Genomic DNA, 6,366 nt, shown 5'->3' on the forward strand with positions numbered 1-6,366 from the left:
GACTTCATCCTGTTCCTGCCATTGACATTTGATGTGACTAAATGAGTTATAAGTGGCACAAAAGAAAGATGATTTATACCACTAGTGGTGGCAGAGTTGGGGGAATATTTAGGCTGTTGTTGAGAGGAGAGACACGAGAGAGGATGTTGATGTAATCCATGATTGGTGTTGCCAACACAACTACAACATTTGGCTTCATTGCGCAATTGTGATGCGACTAGGTTGTGGCATTTTCTTGTGCCACTTATAACTGAAATCTTGTCTTTTGCATGTACTTCTGGCATACTGTATTCAGTAACAATATTGATTGTAAACTTTTTAAATTCAAATGCTTGAGTCTCAAAAAATTTGCTTGCTCAGCTTCAAGAAAATGTTGACCATTTCTGAGCTCTTATTGGCTGGTGACGTGTTGCATCACCCAACAGGCAGTGCAGCCACCATACCACACAAACACATGTAAAATGAACTTGCCTGCTAGATGTGTGGTAAGAGATAGTGGCCCTTTGATGGCAGGAGTGCAGGTAGGAGTGGTAGCATTTTGGGAAGTGCTGAAAATATACTTTTCATACAGATCGTGCTATGGCAGAGACATCGCACAGAAATAGACCATGGGTTTTAAAGACTTTTGTGGTAAAATGTGACATGATACTGTTGCAACTACTACACACACTACGCATGTATGTACTTTGCACCACACACTGTAGATCATAAAGATTGGCGGCAGTGATAGGCATGAAGCAAAACTGTAGCGGCTGAGCTTTCCTTAAATTTACATTTTACACGGTGTACAGAAATTCCCTGTGCCGACTTCTAATAAGCTTGTAATGTCAATTGTGGGAGTAAACTCATTTTTTCACATCCCTGTTTCTCTCATCAAGAGAAGTGAAACACACAGCCCACATGTTGGATTTCAATCCCTTTCAGTGTATTTCACAGTTTTTGGTTTAATTCACCATGTTCATAAATTTTTGCTTTTTTTCTGGATGAGCACAAAGGATAGATCTCTCAAAAACGCATGTTTTGCCATATAATTTGTGGTTATAACGTGTTGGAAAATAGCTTGAGTACCTTGTACCCAGATAGCAATTTCAATTTTTGGGAAGTTTTTTCTTGCTGTTAACAACTGTGATTTTTTAAGATCTGATAAAATTCATTACCACAAATTATTGTATAAACTCTGTATTGTACATTTAATTTCCTTCGTTTTTACAGATTTTATAAAATGTAGTGGAGAGAATTTAAATTTGTAATCATATATGCCAATTACAAATGTTTTTGCTTCTATTCTGGAGATTTTAATGTTTTCTGTGATTTTGCTTTTTCTTCGATTTTGCGTTTTTTAAGTCTGGACCACATGGAAACATAGAAAAGGGGTTTCGCTGTAAGTACCTCCGGGGTTTCAGAAGCCAACTATGCAGAAACTACAAGACATACAGAAAATAGACACATATCAGTGGATAGGCCCTGCAAGTTTTTAATGCAGGTGCTTATTTTGGGCACTATTTGTGATGTGACAGATCTCAACACAATCCCAGATGTGTCCCAACATATCATGTTGTTTATGGTTTTCTGCAGTTCTCGCTTGCATGTGTCGTTGATTTCTTCAGGCTCCTGGTAGATGATTTCTAGCTCATTTTCTTTGCACCTCCTAGCAGCCAGCTTCAGAAAACCTGTTGTGTCACCCATGGATTGTTTTATCTTTCATAGCTTTTACCTGTTATTTGTTATGAAATAATCACTGAACCGACAGATTTAGCAAATTCAAGGGCACAAAGTGCATGAATTAGTCCATTATATGCCATGCCATTATGTGCCATGTTCGAACACGCCTGCCACCTAGCGATAGGCTCTGCAACTATGCCACAGTGTGTATTACGAATCAAAACTTGTAGAGATGTTCTATCCACAGAAATTTTTCTGTATGTCTTCTAGTGTTCATGCATTCGTCTCCTTAACCCTGTAAGTTTTTTCCGTACATGAATCAGTATTTGAACAATTATGATTATTGAAGTTTTCAAATGAATCTGGTCAATGTAGTTCCCATTCATGTTGTTAATTTTTTTTTTTTTTTTTAATGTAAGCAATAGAATGTTTTAATGGGAATACTGAGAAACCCCACATGTCAATTTTTTGACAAAACTGAGTTTTGAACTTAAACTATGATTTAGAGAAACACCATATGTTGTGGATTTTCTGTGTTGTTATGTAGCCATTGTATCACCTAAACTGAAGAGAAACTCTCAGATGTACAAAAGGTATGGGCTTTCTCAAAATTTATGTTGTCAGCACTGTTTTGAATTGAGAGAATAATCAGTATGTGCCTGTAAATGACAAGAAACAGCATGACATGTAGCAATTTTTACCATTCCTGCCAATAGAAGAAATTACCCAGAACTTCTACACTGGCATACACAATTGGTCAACATGTGCCGAGGAATTAATCATGTGTGGATTATAATTGCAAAGTGTGTGGAAAATAGGCTTGATTTGTTTGATTTTTGCCCATATTAGCAATAAAGTATGAGTTAAATGACGATTTATACTTATTTATTACAAAATATCGAGAAACTCCACATGTTCACTAAATAAATTTTAACTTAACACTAAAAAAATGTGGAATGGCTGTCTACAGTCCATTGACATTATTCCTTCTAGGGTCATATTAAGGAAAAATGAGCAGAAAACTGGAATTTCAGTGTAATTTTAAGATCTAGAATGTTTTTTTTGCATCTCCTGAAAAGTTTAGTGTTTTGGAAATGTGGGGTTTTTAGTATTCCCATTCATTTTTGACCTCACATACAGTGACACATTCTACATTGACACACATTTTTTTTTAAGTTAAAGGCGGTGATGATGTGTTGGAAATCAGTTCTTAAGAATGTGCTGTGGCTATTTGGAAATGCGGATTGTACATATTTTCCAAAATGTCTGAATTTGTAATTTCTATTTTTATTTACAGAAACAAGCTGCTTGAACTGGACGAAATAACACAAAGACTTAAGCATCGTTTAAATTCTGTCACGCAAGAGGTAGAAGAAGAAGATTTATCCGTGGATCCTGAATTTGATATGGATGATATTGCAGGGGATGAATGTTCATCATGGAATGCAGAAGATCAGACTGTTGTACCAGGAAATGTTCTGGAGTCACAGAAACACCGTGAAACACAAACATCTGGTGTGACAGGGGAAGGAAATAAGTTCATTGAAAAACCCCAGCATTTTAACAATGAGAATGGGATGGTGGCATACGAGAAAGAAACTTTGCATATACAGAAAGACAATCTTACTCTAGAAAATGGTCAAAGAAACAAGTTAGATGGAGATTACAGTAAAACAGTCGACAAGTTGGCTACACTGACAATAGACAAGACCGGCCAAGATGAAATCTGTCGTAATGATTTTGATTCTCTAAGCAGTTATTTTAAGGACATTGCAAGTAAAGATCTTGAATTAGAAAATGTGTTTAATCCATTGTTATTCCAGCAGTTGTTGAACTGTTCTAATCCACAACCATTGGTCCAACAAGGAACACACAGATCCAGACAAAATCTGTGCAGTTCCCAAGTTGGTGATGAGTTCATTTCAAATGTAAATGAAAATATTTATAAGAACCTTCATATGAGTGATGAACAAAAGGCAACAGACAACATCAGAAGGAACACACACAACAGTGAAAGAATGAACTTTAGTCCTTCTCTGGAATCCTGCTTAGAAAATACCCATAACACAGAACATGATGTTAGAGAAAACTCAGTCATGTGTAATGCAGGTTCAGATTTAATAACTTGTGCCACAAGGAAGAGTGTCAGCTGTGAAACTCTGCTTTCAAGCAGTGAGAATCTGACAGAGGTAAAAGCTGTCAGTGAAAGTGAATTTATAACAAATAATTTTAGCAGCTCTTTTCCATCAGAATTTTTTTCAGTTATGAATACTCAAGAAATTGAGGATGGAAGAGTGCTGGGAGAAGACAGTGTGACAAAACCATGCAATTCCTTAAATGTTCTTCACACTATGAGAAATAAAGGGAGTTTCTTAGAAGAATCAAATTCTTCTGTTTTACAAATTCAGAGGTTGGCTCCAGAAGGTGGGAATCCATCTGAGAACTCTTCACATAGTCAGCAGACTAATACTTCTGATAATCGTATATGAAGCAGTAAAGTAATGTCTCTAATGTGAATAATAACGTTTTAATTCTGAGTAAGCATGTTACTCAGTTTCTGTGCTTTTATACTTTTCATACAGTTGTTACTTTTTTTATCTACCTTGTGTAAAGTATTGCCACATAGTACGTAAGTGGCTGGGGAGTCTTTTGCCCACCAAATGAGAATGAAGTGAACATGTAACTAGGCTCACAAAAACTGGGAACTTATGAGGCTGTTACTTTATTCCTTTTATCTCAAATCATGAAATGCTGAGGACTTGATAACTGCAATTACTTGTTATAAGTTAATAAGAACTCTTCCAGTGTCACCAAATGTGGTGTTCAGAAAGGAAAGTGAAACTGATTCTTAACATTGTTAGAATTAAATGACGTACTTTTGAAAGTGATGTACTGTAGAACAGTGATGTTATAAGTTACCGGAGGTAATTTTTCTTCCTTTGATAAAAAGGAAGTTAGCAATGAGATGCTATTCAACTGACGTTCGATGTGCTAATACTCACAGAGCACTCTCAGTGCACTGCAGGAAACCAGTACAATTTCGAAATATTACTTTCTTGTATGTTGCCTTTTTGGTGCTACTTCAAAGTATATTTTTATATAATTTTATAAATGGCTTTCAAAAGACTGTCAGCAGTTCTGACAAAATAAAGTACGCATTAGTGCCTCTGTTTAAACTGCAAAGAATATTTTACATACAATTTAAAATTAAATTGTGTAAGGTCATTGAGACTTTCTTTTTTTATTTTGGTGACAATTACTTCTTGTTAACAGTTTTCAGCCATAAATCCCCCCTGCCCCCCCTCCAAATATTGTAAAGGCCATAAGTAATAAAAATGCTGGAACAGTTTGATTTATCAAAATAGTGTGTCATGGAAAATATTAAAACAGTGTGGTTAATGGAAAACTGGTGTCTGTAGAAGCAAAATTACAGACACCCCATTTACTATTGTAAGCTCTGAGTACAAAAAAATGTTAATGTCATTGGTTGTACACACACTGTGAAAGAAAAGAATTGTCATAACCCGCAGAAATTTCCATTACTTAAGAGCATTTCTGTTTCTTGTATGTATTTATTTGTATATACATTCTGTTAATAGAGTATTTACAAAAAACATTTAGATGACAAAGTTTTCACTTAACTGTAATGTGTAAATGTATTCTATTTTTGAGGAATTATGAGTAGTTATATTGTAGTGTCAAAATACATTGGATGAAATTTTAACCCCTTGATGATGGTAACAGGTTTACAAGTTTCTTGTTTATACTACATTCCGTCATACTGATGACAGAAAACTGGCCCATTTCAAAGTGCCACAATGGAGCTTCTTTATAAAACCTGTTGTTTTAGTACTGATCTTATACTGTAGTGCAGCATGTGTATAGTGTGTATTAATTTAAGATTTTTCCAGCATCTTCAGCAAATGACAACAGTCTCTTGGGACAAATTAGTCTAGTTATTTCTGGAATATTGCCTATACTGTAAACTTTGTGTGTAATTTATAGCAGCTTCATTCTTTGTAAATAGCTCATCAAAATGTAATAATATTTTAATGACTGTTATGCTCCAAAAAACCTTTTGTAACTTTTTCTGACCTTACTTCAGAATAATGTTGAAGATTCAATAAAATTATACAAAAAATTTGGCATTTTATCCTTGGTACTTGAAATACAAATAGCACAATGATAGGCTGCTGTATGCTAAAGACAGAATCACATTGCATTTTTATAAATATTTAGTATGAAAGGAGGCAGGTTAGGTCTTAGGAATTCTGTATGTAAACTCAAAATGTATATTTACTGATACGTATCTGCTGGTTACCAGATGCCACCATTGTTCCCAACAAAGTTTTATGGTGTGTTAGTTTCTGATCTGAATAGATTGTCTGGAAACAACTTTGTTAAAAGAAGAATATAATGAAAAAGAGTGAACCCTTTAATTTTTGAAACAACAGTCAAATCATGTCTGTAACCTATACAGTAAGTAACATATAAACCACTGTAGAAGGTTCTTTACTCCATAATGAACAATATGATTAGTTGATGAATGGATGTTGAAGAGAAACAAACATTAATGTGGGGCCTCCAGGCCATACACTAGATGTGATTAGTACATATAGTTTTTATAGCCATGCACATCAGTGCCTTGATGGGCAGTTTTAATTGTCATTTTTCATGTGGCCGAATCAGATCTTTGATGATCTG

The 6,366-nt window shown here is 35.0% G+C and overlaps 1 protein-coding gene across 1 annotated transcript in view; it reads left to right on the top strand.

Moving 5' to 3' along the window:
- Positions 1–5,762, top strand: part of LOC124605625 (C2 domain-containing protein 3-like) — a 63,055-nt gene extending 57,293 nt beyond the window's left edge. Inside the window, exon 12 of the mRNA XM_047137439.1 lies at positions 2,960–5,762. Within this exon, the coding sequence (XP_046993395.1) occupies positions 2,960–4,151 (1,192 nt within the window). The 3' untranslated portion in view covers positions 4,152–5,762. The remainder of the gene's footprint in view (positions 1–2,959) is intronic.
- The last annotated feature ends 604 nt before the right edge of the window (positions 5,763–6,366 follow it).

This window comes from Schistocerca americana, chromosome 3 (assembly GCF_021461395.2).
Source record: "Schistocerca americana isolate TAMUIC-IGC-003095 chromosome 3, iqSchAmer2.1, whole genome shotgun sequence".
NCBI lineage: Eukaryota > Metazoa > Arthropoda > Insecta > Orthoptera > Acrididae > Schistocerca > Schistocerca americana.